Source organism: Lissotriton vulgaris, chromosome 9, assembly GCF_964263255.1.
Source record: "Lissotriton vulgaris chromosome 9, aLisVul1.2, whole genome shotgun sequence".
NCBI classification, from domain to species: domain Eukaryota; kingdom Metazoa; phylum Chordata; class Amphibia; order Caudata; family Salamandridae; genus Lissotriton; species Lissotriton vulgaris.
The window spans coordinates 416,319,425-416,336,735 of record NC_141697.1 but is presented as its reverse complement, the minus strand read 5'-3'; the positions used below and the strand labels follow the sequence as shown (position 1 = coordinate 416,336,735).

At 46.0% G+C, this 17,311-nt stretch overlaps 1 protein-coding gene across 2 annotated transcripts in view; it reads left to right on the top strand.

Moving 5' to 3' along the window:
* Positions 1 to 17,311, top strand: part of ZNF839 (zinc finger protein 839) — a 282,082-nt gene that overhangs the window by 210,296 nt on the left and 54,475 nt on the right. For both annotated transcript variants that reach the window (XM_086937833.1, XM_086937832.1), the window contains exon 6: positions 10,590 to 10,727. In XM_086937833.1, the coding sequence (XP_086793959.1) occupies positions 10,590 to 10,727 (138 nt within the window). The remainder of the gene's footprint in view (positions 1 to 10,589; positions 10,728 to 17,311) is intronic.

The following is a 17,311-nucleotide window of genomic DNA, read 5'->3' as shown; positions in this document are numbered from 1 at the left end:
TCCTGAGGTTGTCCATGAGTTTGTGCAAGTCGATCAGCCCTGTGGGTGCGGTCTAGAATAATGTCTTGGTCAGCAAGGGCCAGTGCCACCTGGCGAAACAGGCGGAGGACATAGTGTTTGAATTTTCCAAAATCTGTTTGCAGCGAGGCCCCTTTGATGCAGATATTAGAGTGTCTGGAACTATTTTCAAGATCTTCCAACTAGTAGTTGAGGTCGGCAGGCTTATCTCGCAACTCAAGAAGTTCACGTCTGTGCTCATCGAGTTTCTCTTCACGGGTATTGTGGCCGCTCCAAAGAGTCGACCCTCCGTTCCAAGTCACTGGGTCTCCTTCTGATGTCCTTGACAATGTCTCGTAAGGTTCAGAAGACACTCTCTAGGAATGCACCTGTAACTGGAGCTTCTTCATCACGGGGACCCGTTGAGATGGCCGCAGCAGAGACAGACGATGTGGCATCCGCATGATGGTCAAACTACTTTGCTGGCGGTTTAGTATGCATGTCGTTGAGAGTAGTGTCTTTTTTGCTGTTGCAACTGGAGGTCGGGGTAGCCTTGGTAATCATCGCCAGACCAGGCGGAGGCAAGTTCAGAGTCCAAGCAACACAATTCTGCCTCCTGCTGTGGTGAGCTGTCCGCCCAGCAAAGTTTATCTCCCTTGTTCACCTGTGTCGCCCTAGTAGATGAAATACTCAATGAGGAGGGCACAAACTAGAGCCAGTGAGTCCGGGGCAGAGCAACCCATCAAGCGTGCAAGTGCCATCTAAAGCCTACACTCCCACACAGAGCGATGACACTGTTGATGTAGTGGTGGGTACAATGGCCATGCCAGCACCGTAGGCAAGGCGTACAGCCAAGCCCATATGTGCAAGTGGGCATTAAGTAGGACACCCCGAGGCAACAGGCGAATATGGTACAGGTCCGAATGTAGCACCAGGAGCAATGACTCAGTCTTTAATAATTGACACTCAATTGTGCTTTTTAGATCGAATTAATGAGACCACCTCCTCTTTCTTATTTTCGCTTAAGACTCTAAAGATGATTCTTCAATTTATACCTTTGGGGTTACGAAACAGGGTCATTGTAGCACTTGTCATCACTAGGATTGATTATTGTAATGCCTTGTACCTGGGCGATCAAAGTGTCTGGTAAAAAATCTTCAATCCCTTAAGAATGCAGCCGCCAGGCTGCTTTTGAAAATTCAAAAATTTGCTTCCATCTCCAATTCCTTCTGGAGCCCCCATTGGTTCCCAGTTAAGGATATAATTGACTTTAAAGCACTTTGTCTGGTGCCTTCAGCGGACAGGGCCAGAATTCTATCAGAAAATCTTTTATGGCATACTCCTAGTTGTTTGCTCAAAGCAAGCTCTGCTTGGTTAGTGGAGGTTCCCAGAATTAAAAAGGCATGATGGGGCAGCAGGAGTTTCTTCTTTCGTGCTAGTAAGCTTTGGAATTCCCTGCCGTTAAACTAAAGATTCCAACCAAACCTGCAGGTGTTCAGGAAAGTGCTACAAACTTGGCACTTCTCTTGTCCAGTTGTATGATTCTGCCAACGTTGTTTAGACTCTATGGTTATTTCTGGAACGCTAGCACCAAGACACCCTTGAGTAATCGCGCTATATAATCTTATTTTTACTTATGTGCTTTATGTGCTACCAGGGTCTCTTCAGGCCTCTAAGCTGTTAGGTTCTCCTTTGGCTCATTGGGGTGGGGGGACTGGTGATAAAGTGAAGGTTCCAACTTCCCAGAAAATATGAGCGGTCTCTCAGGGCCTCACCATTCAAGGGGTGACTCCTGCGGGGGCCGCTCAGGAGCAAACAGGTCCACAGCAAACCGGTACGGAGCAGCCCCCGTGCAGCAGCCAATGCGACGTAAATAGTGTCCAGCAATGACTCTGGTTTCCCCTCTGCTGGCTGCCAGGCCATGTGTAGGTCAATAAGATGGGCGCTTTGTATTTGGGCACTATAGAGTCCAGATAATTGTGTCACACCTAACCCATTAATTCAGTCGGGGGTTTCTTAGCCACTGAAGGTCACCCACTATATTGACGGGGCAGCGGGCTCCACGACAGAGCTGGCCCATACCTCCACTCTGTCCTCGCTGCTCCTGTTGGGGCTGTTCACCACTCAGCCTCTGCCTCCCTCCCCCGTACAAACTGTTGATCTCTTTCTCTGCCGAGGCCCGACCAGAGTTGAGCTGTCTGCTCACCATGTGCAGCTCAGGAGGTGGGCAACGAGCAGGACGGAGGCCGTACTGGCCACTACTGCAACCAGCTCAGTGCGCCGCAATGGCAGCGCTCTCCTTCGCCACTTGTGGAAAGTCACTTAAATGGGCCTCCTCAGCGCCCAAATCAAATCGTTGCTGGCTAAAAATGTTGGGGACCCCTCCCCTCCTTGTCAAAGCACCAAGAAGACCCAAAGGGAACTGATCCCGCCACCTATGCAATTATTGGTGGCAGAGCTCCGTGTGGACCCTTCCACATGGGCACCAGCTTTGACACGCCCCCTCCCCCCCCCCACCCCCCACCTTTTGAGCTTTAAACATTCAAATGCAAAAATAATTTACCTGATGCATTAGTTGTCAAACTTCAGTGGTTTCTGTCATACTAGAGAGGTCCATCTAGAGAATTTGAGAGGAATAATGGTGTATTTGGAAGTGAATGTGATTGGAAGGAGGAGGATACAGGCATAGTTTAAGGTGACCAGTTGTGACGGAAGTGGACACCTCTGTGGACAGGTAAGCAAGGAAAGAAGTAAGGTCGGAAGGATGGGGTCACAGGGATGTGTCCCAATCACTCCACCTCTGCCCGTCCGCTTATAGTAAATTACAGCGATCTAAAGAGCTCGCCCATGAGTTCCTCCTGGCAAAGGAACAGTGAAGTAGATACGTCCACCATGCAGTTAGGAAACTGTCATGGAGAAAGTTGAATTTGCAGGATGGAAGAGATCAGGGAGTTGTAGTGTAGGCCTCTATAGTGAATGCCCCCAGCCACACATTACACCTCTGAATAGCTCCTGGCACCTTAATCACAAACTTCTCACATATGAGGCCAATGCCACTGAGATAACTCACACCATTCACGACTTTCTAGACCCCAATGACTACTCAAACACCCCCATTGCCCTATTGTAGGATACACGAAAGGCTGTAATTCGGGGCACTTCATTGCCATAGTGGCCCAACTGAACCGAGGTAAAAGGGACTAAACTACGCAATTGGAGGATGAGATGAGGGAAATGGAAGAGACACATAAACTGGATCCATTAAAACGCAACTCCAACTTATGGGGGTCTACAAGCAACTTAAGGCCCTAAATATTTCAACAAAGCAGAATACGCGATTCAGCGCATGGAACAGAACTAGCATGCAGGGGGCAACAAAGCAGGCCGCTTAATAGCAGACATATTTACAACAAGGGGTGGTGAGGGACAGATCCAACACCGTTTTTTAGCTCACTGCACCATCCCAGTTTCAGAACCTGGCTGTATGCAAATTAGTCTGTTCCTGTCCCAGTGCATGCTGGGAACAGGGCAAACCAAACTACAAAAGCCAATTCTTACACTGGGAAAGAAACAAGCTACCGGGGACCGGTTTCTGGCATTTCAGCCGTCTTCGGCCCGGCTTGCTTGAATCCTGATGGTGCAATGAGCTAGGGACTCACATCTGAGTATACCCTTCCACGCTTAGGGTGGACAAAAATATTTACAACAAGGGGTGGTGAGGGACAGAGTCTCTGAATTAAACAGAATACTCTCACCCAGTCAAGAGATCAGGGCTAGATCCAACACCGTTTTTTAGCTCACTGCACCATCCCAGTTTCAGAACCTGGCTGTATGCAAATTAGTCTGTTCCTGTCCCAGTGCATGCTGGGAACAGGGCAAACCAAACTACAAAAGCCAATTCTTACACTGGGAAGGAAACAAGCTACCGGGGACCGGTTTCTGGCATTTCAGCCGTCTTCGGCCCGGCTTGCTTGAATCCTGATGGTGCAATGAGCTAGGGACTCACATCTGAGTATACCCTTCCACGCTTAGGGTGGACAAAAATATTTACAACAAGGGGTGGTGAGGGACAGAGTCTCTGAATTAAACAGAATACTCTCACCCAGTCAAGAGATCAGGGCTAGATCCAACACCGTTTTTTAGCTCACTGCACCATCCCAGTTTCAGAACCTGGCTGTATGCAAATTAGTCTGTTCCTGTCCCAGTGCATGCTGGGAACAGGGCAAACCAAACTACAAAAGCCAATTCTTACACTGGGAAGGAAACAAGCTACCGGGGACCGGTTTCTGGCATTTCAGCCGTCTTCGGCCCGGCTTGCTTGAATCCTGATGGTGCAATGAGCTAGGGACTCACATCTGAGTATACCCTTCCACGCTTAGGGTGGACAAAAATATTTACAACAAGGGGTGGTGAGGGACAGAGTCTCTGAATTAAACAGAATACTCTCACCCAGTCAAGAGATCAGGGCTAGATCCAACACCGTTTTTTAGCTCACTGCACCATCCCAGTTTCAGAACCTGGCTGTATGCAAATTAGTCTGTTCCTGTCCCAGTGCATGCTGGGAACAGGGCAAACCAAACTACAAAAGCCAATTCTTACACTGGGAAGGAAACAAGCTACCGGGGACCGGTTTCTGGCATTTCAGCCGTCTTCGGCCCGGCTTGCTTGAATCCTGATGGTGCAATGAGCTAGGGACTCACATCTGAGTATACCCTTCCACGCTTAGGGTGGACAAAAATATTTACAACAAGGGGTGGTGAGGGACAGAGTCTCTGAATTAAACAGAATACTCTCACCCAGTCAAGAGATCAGGGCTAGATCCAACACCGTTTTTTAGCTCACTGCACCATCCCAGTTTCAGAACCTGGCTGTATGCAAATTAGTCTGTTCCTGTCCCAGTGCATGCTGGGAACAGGGCAAACCAAACTACAAAAGCCAATTCTTACACTGGGAAGGAAACAAGCTACCGGGGACCGGTTTCTGGCATTTCAGCCGTCTTCGGCCCGGCTTGCTTGAATCCTGATGGTGCAATGAGCTAGGGACTCACATCTGAGTATACCCTTCCACGCTTAGGGTGGACAAAAATATTTACAACAAGGGGTGGTGAGGGACAGAGTCTCTGAATTAAACAGAATACTCTCACCCAGTCAAGAGATCAGGGCTAGATCCAACACCGTTTTTTAGCTCACTGCACCATCCCAGTTTCAGAACCTGGCTGTATGCAAATTAGTCTGTTCCTGTCCCAGTGCATGCTGGGAACAGGGCAAACCAAACTACAAAAGCCAATTCTTACACTGGGAAGGAAACAAGCTACCGGGGACCGGTTTCTGGCATTTCAGCCGTCTTCGGCCCGGCTTGCTTGAATCCTTTAATAGCAGACAGGCTCCATGCCAGGCACTCCAACAAAGAATGGGAGATTGAGGATCCGCAGGACAACAAGGATGGACTGAAATGAGCAAATTAGTTTAAGCACTTTTACTGTCCGTTAAATATAGCAGAAGCTCTGGAGCTAGGAGACGCTGAATCTTATCTGATGCAGGTCCTCTAGGCTCAGATCCACTGAGATGAAGCCTCCAAATTAGACAAGGGCATTCACCCCACTGACGTACATATGGTCTTCAGCACCTGCAACCAGGCAAATCACCTGGTCATGACCGTTAAAGCTTTGACGATTTGGCACCCATCTCTCACGGACACATGGATTCTGGCGACCATCACAGTCCTCGCTAAGTCTAGCAAGGATCCGGCATATTGCGCATCCTGTCGCCCCATCTCCTTGCTAAACGTAGATGCCACATTTTTCACGAGTATGTTAGCAGCTTTCCTTACTCCATATATGCAAGCCTCGTTGACCAAGCTGGGTTTATACCAGAGAGAGGCTGCTGTGATAATACCTTTGCCATCTCCTTGATAAAGCATAGTGTTCACGTATACCAGCCACCCTCCTAAAAGTCAACACAGAGAAGGCATTTGACCGTGTCCATTCAACTAGTGCTTGCCAAGATGAGCCTCAGCTCGTGCTTCCGCTGCTGGATTTGGTGTTGTTACTCCCAGCATAGGGCAACAGTCCGAGTCAATTGCCTGATGTTGCATTCTTTTGACATTAATAGAAGCACTCGACAGGGCTGCCCCTGGTCTCCTTTATTTTTTGCCCTATGTAAGGAACCCATTGTTGAAAGAGGGTGCAGGAACCCTGAACTAGCAGGCATAACAATAAGGGAACATAAGCTAGCACTATATGCCGATGACTTCATGATAGCTTTAATTAAACCACTTACCTCCTTGCCTCTACTGATGCAAGAAATGGATGCATTTGGCAAGCTTCTGGATTTAAAACCAATCTCCAAGGATGTATTTACCGAGAGCCGTTTAAGTAATGCACCTGATTCCTAAATGGAACCTGCAGTAGATTGTCGCTTGGGGTCTAAGCAACACCTCAAGAGTCCCCCGATTTTCTTCTTTGATGTAAAGGCCTCATAATTGAACGGAAATTGCATCTACTTCCCAGACTAAAGGGATGTCCCAGATGAGCCCCCCTAACTAATCGAGAATGACCCTTGAGGCGCCCGGCCTGACCTGCAAATGGCGGCTGTCTCTCCCAGTGACGGATATTACTCACCTGGTCTCACCCCCGACCCCCCCCCCTCTCAAGCTATGTGGACAGTGGCCCTGTCCTCATGCTGCACCTTACATACTGTGCTGCTACAAGGCGGCACAAATCCCTATTTGGGAAATACTATGGCTACCTAAACCCCACTGACTGCCAGGGGTCTATAGCTCCCCAATAGTCTGAGCAGTGATGGGAGTATGGCATAGAGCACAGGTCTTGCGGAAACTATCCACTCGCGTGTCGCACCTGACCCCAGTCAAAGAAAACCCTGACTTTCCACCAGCATTACATGGGCCCTCCTTCGCAACGTAGCAGACCGCCAATTGCAAGAGGGTGGAAGACCTTCATGGTTTAAATAGACTCATTGGCTTCACACAGCTCCAATCTAACTATGGCCTTCCATCCAATGCCTAGCAATGTGTTGCCATTCGCCACTGTGTCCTACAACCGTATATTCACCCTCAGTCTAGCAAACCCCTTATATCACTTGAAAAATGGCTCATCACCCACTCCTCAGGCATAGGTATTCTTTCTGATATTAACGCATTCCTCAATGACACCCTTTAAATCACTGGCACAGCGGCGCTTGGAAGGGGAATGCAAACGTACTTTCAACAACACCAGAGAGTGGGGCGATATACTACACCAAGCCCGTGCCTCTGTATGTAGTGCCTTTGGCAAGGAAATGCTTCTTGAAATCACACACTATTTGTATTCTACGCCAGCCAGAGTGGCTCAAGCAATCAATCAATCAACAGAATTTGTATAGCGCGCTACTCACCCGTAGGGTCTCAAAGCGCTATGGGGGGGTCGTTACTGCTCGAACAGCCAGGTCTTGAGTTGTTTCCTGAAGGAGAGATAGTCCAGGGTTAGCCGTAGGTGAGTGGGGAGGGAGTTCCATGTCTTGGCTGCCAGGTAGGAGAAGGATCTTCCTCCGGCGGTGGATTTGCGGATTTGTGGGACGGAGGCGAGGGCGAGGCTAGCGGATCAGAGCTGGCGGGTGGGTGTGTAGAATGTGAGGCGGCTGTTGAGGTACTTCGGGCCCGTGTCGTGGAGAGCCTTGTGTGCGTGGATGAGGAGTCTGAACGTGATCCTCTTGTTGACGGGGAGCAAGTGCAGGTCTTTCAGGTGGGCAGAGATGTGGCTGTGGCTGTGGCGAGGGATGTCCAAGATGAGTCGTGCTGAGGCGTCCTGAATGCGCTGGAGTCTTTTCTGGAGTTTGGCTGTGGTTCCAGCGTAGAGGGTGTTCCCGTAGTCCAGACGGTTGGTGACGAGGGCCTCAGTGACAGTCTTCCTGGTTTCGGTGGGGATCCATCGGAAGATCTTTCGGAGCATGCACAGGGTGTTGAAGCAGGATGACGAGACGGCGTTGACTTGCTTGGTCATCGTGAGGGAGGAGTCCAGGATGAAGCCCAGGTTGCCTGCGTGGTCCGTTGGCTTGGGTGCGGTGCCCAGGGCAGGGGGCCACCAGGAGTCGTCCCAGGCGGAGGGAGATGGTCCGAGGATGAGGACTTCCGTCTTGTCTGAGTTCAGTTTCAGACTGCTGATCTTCATCCATTCCGTGACGTCTTTCTTACCTTCCTGGAGGTTGGCTTTGGCGGTGGCGGGGTCGTTGGTGAGGGAGAGGATCAGCTGGGTGTTGTCGGCGTAGGAGATGATGTTGAGGTTGTGTTGGCGTGCGATGGCTGTGAGAGGGCTCATGTAGACGTTGAAGAGGGTGGGGCTGAGTGAGGATCCTTGCGGAACGCCGCAGATGACTTCGGTGGCCGCGGATCGGAATGGGGGAGGCGGACTCTCTGGGTTCTTCCGTCGAGGAACGAGATGATCCACTCCAGGGCCGCTCCTTGGATTCCGGTGTTGCTGAGGTGCTGTATCAGGGTGCGGTGGCATACGGTGTCGAAGGCTGCTGAGAGGTCCAGGAGGATGAGGGCAGCAGTTTCCCCGTTGTCGAGCAGGGACCTGATGTCGTCGGTGGCTGCGATGAAGGTGGTCTCGGTGCTGTGGTTTGCTTGGAAACAGGACTGTGAGGGGTTGAGGGATCCGTTGGTCTCGAGGAAGGCGGAGAGTTGTCTGTTGACTGTCTTCTCAATGACTTTAACTGGAAAGGGGAGGAGCGAGATGGGGCGGAAGTTCTTCAGGTGCGTGGGGTCCGCAGTGGGTTTCTTCAGGAGGGCTCAGCTCGGCATGTTTTCAACTCGCCGGGAAGGTGGCGGATGCGAAGGAGCTGTTGATGATGTTCCGGAGTTTGGGTGCGATGATGGAGTCGGCTTTGTTGAAGATGTGGTGTGGGCAGGGGTCGGTAGGGGAGCCGGAGTGGATGGTGTTCATCAGGCAGGTGGTGTCTTCGGTGCTGACAGGGGTCCAGGTGCAAAGGGTGGTAGTGGGGGGCACTGGTTCGTGGTTGGGTGCGTGGTCAGCGTGCCAAAGCTGTTGTGTATGTCGGCGATCTTGTGGTGGAAGAACAAGGCAAGTGAGTCTCAGAGGTCTTGCGAGGGTGTGATGTTGTTGTTGCAGGCGCTGGGGTTGGAGAGGTCTTTAACAATGCTGAAGAGTTTCTTGCTGTTGTGGGTGGTGGTGTTGGAAGGAAGGCTAGAATGCTGCCTGTCTGTGGACGAACTGGCACACTAACAAATCTCCTTTGGCATTGCCTCAAGATTCAACAATTTTTGGGGGAGGTCCTAGCGGATGTCAATGAAATGTATGACACCGATCACTCCATATTTCCCAGCTACATCCTGAAGATCCTTCCAAGTCCGCTACATACCCACTGAAATTGATGAGAGAGCGGGCTATCCCATTAGCACTGAGTGCAGCCAAACAGGATCTCCTATCCCGCTGAGGTACAGATGCTGCTCCGACACTACTGGACTGGCTACATAAAATGTGGCAACTTCTGGGAATGGAGAAATTAAAGGCAGTGATCAACGGAACATTGCCACGGTTTGACAACATTTCAAGTCCATGCATCAAATTCCTTTCTAATGAATTTAGGGGGGTGACTTGCTCAGCGTACCTCCGAGTACTCCGCCTGCATGCCTGGAACAGGACTCTGACTGACGTGGATAACAAACTCCAGTACCTATCTTCCCCTTCATGCCCGGAGTGCTTTATTTCTTTCCCTCCTGAGGGTTGTTGTGTAGTTCTACTTACCTCCCCTTATTCTTTCCCTTTCCTGCCTCCCCCCTCAACCAAACGACCACCTTTACTCTTGTTATTGATGTTTTGCCCCTTGTTGTTCTCCCACTGGCCATTGGATATAGGTGGGCTGATTCTTGTGTTGTACATCTACTTAAATAGCAATAAAACAGATTTAAACCTAAAGCTCAAACGGTTAAAAAAAAACTTTAAGAATATTCAACAAATATCTAAATGAAATACTACCAGTCTCTTTCCACTTCACCTTGCCCCTATCCACCTTGACATCACTTCTTTCTGCTTCCTCCGCACATTACACCCAGACTCCTGCTCCAGGGCACACACATCTCCATCTCGTCCACCACTTAACAAGGAGAGCAGAATAATATTCTTGATCATCGATTACTTCTCCTTAGTGTTCTTCCAGTGGACCCACATTCCCGTCAATCTTCTAGGTTCCTTCTCTTGCCACAACTTAGTACCGTTGTGTAGTAGTATACTCCATGAAAAGGATTGTGAGCAGGTGGAAACAAATGGCAATTGAACAATTGTACTGCCTTTCCCAATGCTTTATAGTACCCTGCATGCAAATGCGTACTAGGAAAATTGCAGCTTGTACCAGTGTCACATGACCATGCCAATAATATGTCCAGAAAGTTGACTTGCACAGATTTCTACGCGTCGGAATGGCAATATTTGTATATACCAAAAAGTAGTAAAATGCACACTTGTGTAGACTTATTACTGCTTCTTGTGAATTGGGCACTTGGGGATCCAGCTAATGGAAACATTACCATTTATCACTTCTGTGTTTTGTGCAAGCTGCTTATTGTTTCTTTATTTTTAGGTAGCAGAGTCACTAGGAATTGAAGAGAAACATTTTGGAAATGAAAATCACAACTTAACTGTCTCACGTGACTCTTCACTTAAAGAAGGAGATGGACAATTGAACATGGATATTAGTCACCCGAATCCTGCACATGCGGTATGTTGTTAAAGGGCCTTTTTATTGGGTTAGCAAAAATTGTCCTTTTTAAGCTGCAACACTGTGTTAAAACTGACATCTTTGTAGCCTTTTAGTGTAAACTTACAATGTAAATTATTTCACGTTAATCTGGGGTTGTCTCTACTATAGGTATATCAATTTTCCCATGCAGTCTTGACTGTGGTGAATGCCCAAATTGTGTTGTGTGTTGTGTGTGTGTGTGTGTGTAAGCGTGTGTAAGCGTGTGTAAGCAAAATAATGTACAGACACTGGCCATTGGTTCGAAATGACCCCACCATAGGAAAAACTTGTGCGAAGTTTCCCCAGCTACCTTTCAGAAGGGCCAAATCAATGAAGGAAGAAATAGTGTCAAACATACCAATCAAAAGAAAGAAAGTGAAAAGCATGCCAACATGGTTTAAACACTGACAAAGTGCCTCTTCCACTAAGGAAAAAACCACTAGACATACAAGAAAATTACACATGCAAAACAGACTTTGCAATCTATGTCTTACAATGTAGCTGCAACAAGAGATATGTGGGTAGTACCATACATCCAGTCCATGTAAGGATACTACAACACTTACGGGCAATTAGCAATGATGACCCCACGTACCCTGTTGCATGACACATTAACACCTTTCATGGGGAAGAGCAGATAACATCCAGTACTTTGTGATAGACAGTGTGAAGAAAAACATCGGAGGTGGTAACCGACACCTAGCACTAAGGAGACTTGAATCAAGTTATATCATCCTTGTCGACACTAAGGCCCCCTATAGACTTAACGCAGACGAAGCCTTGAGTGTGCATCTCTAATGTAGATTAACATCCCAGATAGAAAGCAGCTCCTCTGTCACGGACCCACTCCTCTGAAACAGTTCCTATATGGAATAAGAGTAACACCACTCTCACTTTTTGTACATAAATATCACACACATTCACTGTGCACCAGGTGGTAGACTTTTAATCAATATCTGATTTTTTATAAATTAAGAAACTGGAAACCTAGGCCCCCCCCACCCCTCGCCCAAACCCACTATGCATTGAGAAACAACCTGGTTAGAAATCTCCGCCATGGCCCAGACCCCATGAGAACCCACTTAGCTCAGCCATATGGTCACAATAATATCAGAGCCCACCACAGTGATATATCACACCGTCCTCTATGAATAGCGAACTGCGTAAACCCACTTGGGCGCACACTAACGGTCCGTGTTCTTCATCACGCAAATAACCCCCACGCATTCCCCAATTCTCAGGTGGGTTAGACTCTGTAAGACGCGATTGGCCACGAACCAAAGCTAACACAATAATAGTGAGAACAAATCTTTCCTCTAACTGCTATAAAACAAGGGCACTAGACCCTCAGGCTACTAGTGGTAACACATAACCAAAAGTAATACCTACAAAGAGTTGCTCTTCACATGGGTTTACAGTTGTATACTTAAGTGGCCAATCTCTCTCACGGACACAAGGGCAGCTACCCACAGGGCGTAACTCGCGCTTCTGCGTGTTATTGAGGTTTCCATTTATCAGCACAAATTCACCTCCCAACACTATGAATGTAGAAACCTAGATCAATTTCTAGCCATATTACATGTAGTGCTGCCAGCGCTATGTGTGGAGAATTGTTACATAATGTAAAAATAACATGCATTTCAAATACCGTAATTAATTTCCGCTGTTATTATACTGACTTAAGTAACAGCTGATGGATGTGACTAAATTGTATTATCAATTGTTAACATTGTTCTCATAAGCATGAACTCAAAAGAAAGACTCTGTGTAGAGACATGACTCATCACATGTAGCAATGCATAACTCTACCATGACTATGAATGGGAAGTTTCCATGGCAACACACACACCTACCACCTAACCAATCATCACTGCCTATGTATATTTATCACTGTCACTGTATTTTGAACTGTTGTGAGCAAGGCGGTTTTGCCGCCGAAACGCGTCAAGCCATCCTTATGGAATAAAGAAAATGTTTTCTTGATAATCTGATCCCACGGTGTCAGCGCCTGATTTCGAACGAGGAGATCCAGGATTGGAGAAAAAAAAAATATATATATATATATTACCTACTCGCGGTCGCCAGTAGGTAGTTCTAGTTAGGATTTTTTTCAATATTAAATCTCAAAATTCTATTTGGAATAACTTTGGCGCCGGTTGACGAATCTGCCTGAAAATTTCCTCAAAATGGCCTTGCGGCGTTCCGGTCCTTCCCTGAAAGTTTGGGGGGGATTGGTCAAGCGGGGGCCAGATAAAAGGGGGGTCCCAAAACGCGTTTTCCCCTTGTTAATTTCCATAGGGCGGTCGATTTCACTTTTAGCCCGAACGGCTGAATGGATTTCCACCAAACTTGGCAAAATTGTAGGGACTGGTAGCCCGATGTGCCTTTGCTATGTCTCAAGATATGTGCTCCAGTGGATTTTGAGTAATTTAGGTTCATAAAAATATATATATCTAGAGCCGCGCACCGGGGAGCGCGCCACGCGACGTGCGTACGGAAAGCTGATTGGCTCTCGGGTGTCTGTAAACATTCTAAACAGTCCGGAGCGGCCGCCATCTTGTGCCTCGGTAGGATTGAGGTGGTAAAAATCAAAGGGGGAAATGAGCAAAAGGGGGCAGGGTACACCCCCCCTGACCTCCCTAGGTTTGTTGTGGGGGCCATAAAAGGGCCCCACGGGGCAAAAAACCCCCTTTTTTTTTTTTTGATTTGCGCGGGGGGAGCGCCCGGTACGCGCACCGGGGAGCGTACCATGGAGAAAAAAGTATGACACCTTTTTTTTTTTTTTTTAAATAGCATTTTTTTATAAATTGGAGGTAGTTCTGAAAAGAACTTTTTTTTTTGTTTTTGTTGTTTTATATTTTTTTTATACTTTTTAAAACGATTTTATATTTTTTTGGGATTTTTTTCAGGGGAAAAAGAAAAACAGGGATTTAAAAACTGCTTAACAGGAGCAAAAAAATGAGAAAATTTAGGGACGGGGAGAGCATTGGTGTTCCTGTCTCTTTATTGCAATGAGTTCAACGCTCTGCTCCCCATAACAGAGTAGTTCGTCACAGTCCACGCATAAAAATGTTATGCCTGAAAAGACCGGCTGCACATTAGGGACCATTCTTGCACGTGTTGTTCCTGAAGGTGTTGCTCCACCAGTGGAGGTGATGCCGCCATCTCTTGGTAAATTCTGTGCCAGCTCCCTGACACTCTCCCTGGAATAATTTTTTGGGTGTCTTCTTTTGACATGCCTAATTAAATTGGCATTTCCAAAGCTATAATTTTTTTTGAGGATTGCCTCTGGATAAAATACTGCCACATATTTTACAAGTTACTTTACTTGCATTAACTTTTTTTTGTCCTTCAGAAATGTCATAAAATTTCCAGATGAAGTGGTTCTTTGTTTTCTGGTGAGGAGGGTCCTCTTGCAAAAAACCATCTGAATCACTGCTGGATGACTCCCTTGCAGCCATTGCTGTAGATCAGGAAAATTATGAGTAGATAATTCACAAAACACCTCTTGCTCTCTCCAAGTGCAAATCAATAGTGAGAGAAATGGGTGGGTTTCCCAAAATTTTAGAAAAAAAAATTATTGAACCAATGAAAACTGTTATTTTCAGGTCACAAGACCAGGGGCTTCATCATTATGAAACCAAAACTGTTATGAACCAATAAAAAGTGTTATTTTCAGGTAACATGACCCAACGCGCTTACGCTCCGTGCCCGGGGGCGCGCCCCAGGTCGCGTCGCGTAAGCTCGTCGGATGTTTAAGTTGCGCGATCGTATTCGCTCGAGTGCTTCCGGGTGCGCTTACGCCGTGCGTATCACGCGGACGCGGCTACGCGATACGTCACGATCATGTTTTCGTTCGCGATATTGGTGCTTACTGGACGCTTTTCGGGGCGCGCACCGGGAGCGCTCCAAAGCAAAAAAAAAAAGAAAGAAAAATTGGGAAAAATTGTAGGGACTGGTAGCCCTATTCTTAAGTGTTTTTTACGAAAATTAACTTTGAAAAAATATATATTGTGCTACATTGGGCTATATATATGTTAGAGCCAAAATGTAGCCCAAATGTAGCCCAATGTAGCCTAATGTAGCCTAATGTAGCCCAAAGATGGCCACCAGAGACAAAAAAAAATAATATAGCCCAAATATCAGCCAGATGTAGCCCAACTGTAGCCCAATGAGAGAGTGTACCAGAGTGTTCTAAACAACTAGAGCGCTAACAGTCTTACTTATAAAGTGAGACTTATAGTTAGGAATTAGCATTAAAAAAAACCTATTAAATTCACTGAAAAACCATAGGTTTCACACCAGTTATAGTTAGGAATTAGCATTTAAAAAACCTTTGAAATTCACTGAAAAAACCATAGGTTTCACACCAGTTATAGTTAGGAATTAGCATTTAAAAAACCTATTAAATTCACTGAACAAACCATAGGTTTCACACCAGTTATAGTTAGCTGGAAGTTTTACTCGCATAAAACCATTGAAATTCCCACGTTATAGTTAGATGGACTCACTATACCTTACGCGTGCAATGCACTGCTGATGACGTCACATATTACATCACTCATGACATGGTCAGTGACATCACTCATGACATCACTGATGACACCATCCAGTGAATGTGTGTCTTTCTGAAAAACAAATATGTTTTATATATGTATATGTAAAAGTTGATGGAAGAATAAATGTTTAAATAAGTGTCTAAATGGATGTTTTTTAAAAAAAAATTGATTGGTTAACTGGCTTATTAAGTGTATCTTAGTGAATACATATATTAGTGAGTAATGTTTAAATATTTAAATATATGTATTAGTGTTTCACTTTGTGTATAAGTGGCTGCATGGGTTGGTGAGTAGCTACATGTGTAGGTATATGGGTTATTAGATGTTTTTTTTAGTATCAGTATGAGTGTTTGTATGGTTTGGTGGGGGTATTACTTATCACATAGATGCATGAATGACTGACTCTCTCTTTGTATGTGTTTTGAAGACAGCATATGTGCAGGACTTATGGGTGGATGAGTGTGCATATGTGTGTGTTACTGAGTGAATGACTGCCTCACTAGTGTCTTTATCAGTAACTACATATGTTTTAATCTAGTTTGTGAGAGTGAGAGATTGAAAGAGTTCCTGTTTAAATAAGTATGTGTTTCTATAAGTGATTGTTTAAGAGAGTAAGTATGTGTAAGTTCCCTTAGAAGTAAGGTGGTAGTGTGTGTATAGCTGTATATGCAAATAAAAGGATGTTCAATAGTTTACTTGCATGTGTGAGTATGTGTGAGAGTAACTTTTGGATGACTGTCGGTGTGTAATAGGATGTATAGGTGAATCACTACATATGATGAGTGAGTATATGTATGAGTGACTATATAGAACTGTTGGTGAATGAGTGGATGTGTATATAGATGGTGGAATTATTGAATTGGTTGTTGTAACTGGTATGTGTATCTCCATTTTTTTGAAAATGTTAATTTCTATTTTTGAATATGTGTTTCATGGGTTACATTACACTGAAAAGAGGTCTGTCACTCTCACAAGGATGGTGTCATCAGTGATGTCATGAGTGATGTCACTGACCATGTCATGAGTGATGTAATATGTGACGTCATCAGCAGTGCATTGCACGCGCAAGTTATAGTGAGTCCATCTAACTATAACGTGGGAATTTCAATGGTTTTATGCGAGTAAAACTTCCAGCTAACTATAACTGGTGTGAAACCAATGGTTTTTTCAGTGAATATATATAGATATAGATATAGATATAGATATAGATATAGATATTCTATTATATTATATTTTTGGGGGGTTGATGGGGTCCAGGGGACTCGAGGAGGCATGGACCTTCGGGGGATACACGGACTTGAGGGTATGAATTTTCCATGGTTTGTATCCTCCCCAGAACATTGCATTTTGGGACATGTAGGCGATATACATCACGCTACTACTTAGAGGCGGAGTGACTAAGCAGGATGGGGTGGGATATTTAAATCCGCCATTGGGAGCCCGCATCCTTACAACACCTCTGGCCCTGAAGAAGGCGAAAAGAAGATGCCGAAATGCATTTGCCATGTCGTGTGTTCCGAATAAAATGCCTCCATGTTTCCCCGTCTGTGGCCTCCTATTCTTTCTTTGAAGAAGTATTTTTGTGTATATATATATATATATATATATATCTATATCTTTTTCCTGTGAGAACTGGGGGAGGAAATATATATATTTCCTCCCCCAGTTCTCACAGGAAAAAGAGTTAGCCAAATGAGAGATACCATGACTGGGGGAGGAAATATATATATATATATTTCCTCCCCAGTTCTCACAGGAAAAAGAGTTAGCCACATGAGAGATACCAGGACTTTTCTGCACGTGCTACATGTTTTCTGGACCCCACCTTTAATAATATATTAGCACCCTTTTGCTTGATCATTTTACAAAGAATACTTCAATATTTTTCACCCCTTGTATTGTGCAGTCAAGCTTGTTCTTGCCAGTTTTTATTCAGAAACAGATCTCTGCACAGATATGTTTGACTTTGCCACACAGTAGTGCCTCACTACTGGAACTGAAATG